At 47.8% G+C, this 1,664-nt stretch overlaps 1 protein-coding gene across 1 annotated transcript in view; it reads left to right on the top strand.

The window, feature by feature from the left end:
• Positions 1-1,427, top strand: part of LOC119346144 (probable cystathionine gamma-synthase 2) — a 2,438-nt gene extending 1,011 nt beyond the window's left edge. The window contains exons 2-5 of the mRNA XM_037615820.1: positions 308-511; positions 644-730; positions 835-1,157; positions 1,266-1,427. Coding sequence (XP_037471717.1) covers positions 308-511; positions 644-730; positions 835-1,157; positions 1,266-1,389 — 738 coding nt within the window. The 3' untranslated portion in view covers positions 1,390-1,427. The remainder of the gene's footprint in view (positions 1-307; positions 512-643; positions 731-834; positions 1,158-1,265) is intronic.
• The last annotated feature ends 237 nt before the right edge of the window (positions 1,428-1,664 follow it).

Below are 1,664 nucleotides of genomic sequence, written 5' to 3'. Positions count from 1 at the left end.
GAGTCGACGCTTGTCACGTCCTCGGGAATGAACGCCATCGTTGCCACGCTGCTTGCGCTCGTACTGCCCGGTGCCGGCCACGTGGTGACCACGACTGAGTGCTACAGCGAGGCACGCGCCTTCATCCGCGACAAGCTCTCCAAGATGGGCATCAAGGTGACATTCATCGAGCTGAACGACATGGACACGCTCAAGGCCGTTCTTGACCATGGCGACGTAAGTTAATTTCCATAACACATATATAATCAAGGGATCTATGAATGTATGTTGGTCGTTTCTGACTCTGAGATGCTTGGCTATGATGCAGGTGACACTCTTCTACACTGACTGTCCGACGAACCCCCACCTCAAGTGCATCGACATTAAGCTCGTCGCGGAGCTGTGTCACCGCAAAGGGGCTCTAGTGTGCATCGACAGCACCCTCGCCTCGCCCATCAATCAGAAGCCGCTCACCCTCGGGGCCGACATCGTCGTGCACTCTGCCACAAAGTACATTGCCGGCCATCACGACGTGAGTAGCTACCCTAGATCAGATGTATTTTCGTAGATCATACAATTACACTGCCATTTTGCTCCTTTACTTCCATGATCACTAGTAGTGTCAATGTAGTTTAAGACTTCTCATCGTGTCATTCCATTTCAGGTCATTGCAGGATGCATCAGTGGCTCGGATGCGCTCATCTCTAGGATCCGTGCGTGGCATCACGACCTCGGCGGCGCCATTAGTCCGGTATGTAGTATATATTAACTGTAGTACATATGTTAGCACTCATTCTTATTTAAGAAAACTAGATTTTAAAGCTTACCACTTGCACTGCAACTGAATTACTGCAGGACGCAGCCTACATGATCATACGCGGCCTCAAGACGATGGTGCTTCGCGTGGAAACACAAAACAGCACTGCATTGCGCATGGCGCGCTTGCTCGAGAACCATCCCAAGATTGAGCGGGTGTACTACCCTGGACTCATCAGCAGCCCATGGCACCACATCGCCAACAGCCAGATGACCGGTTGCGGTGGCGTCATCAGCTTCAAGGTGGCGTCAGACCTGCACGGCGTCATGAGGTTCATCGACGCATTGAAGATACCCTTCATTGCAACCTCTCTTGGCGGGTGTGAGAGTCTCGTGCAACAGCCGGCGGTCATGTCCTTCTGGTATGTGGCGCTCTAGGGTTTCTCTCGTTTGCAACTTAGAGGACGATTCACTATATATATTTATGGTCGACATTTTGACTTATATTGCATGGATTGTGTATTTATCAGGGGGGAGAATGATGAGGAGAAGGCCAAGAATGGGATCAAGGACAACTTGGTGAGGTTTAGCTTCGGGGTTGAGAAGTTTGAGGATCTCAGGGATGACATTCTCCAAGCCCTAGAGAAGATTTAGGATTATTCTTGATCCTAATTAATAGTGTAACAATTTTGACAAGCTAGCTTTATAGAAACCCTTTTTGTGCAAATGGTAGGTAGTCAATTTGTGCTGAAATCCTAAGCAATGGTAATTAGTATGTATTCTTTTATTTCTTGAATGAAGAATATCAAATTTGATGATAAGAAATATGTGCTTCGGGGCGGCGGGGCCATATGTAATTGAAAGAAGTTCAGATAGTACAAAACGTTTCATCCTGTTTCACTATTACAGCCATGTCAATCACTTTTATA

Source organism: Triticum dicoccoides, unplaced genomic scaffold (genome assembly GCF_002162155.2).
Source record: "Triticum dicoccoides isolate Atlit2015 ecotype Zavitan unplaced genomic scaffold, WEW_v2.0 scaffold40663, whole genome shotgun sequence".
In the NCBI taxonomy this organism is placed as follows: Eukaryota; Viridiplantae; Streptophyta; class Magnoliopsida; order Poales; family Poaceae; genus Triticum; species Triticum dicoccoides.
Note: the sequence above shows the minus strand (reverse complement) of the source record. Positions and strands in the feature narration are given on the sequence as shown.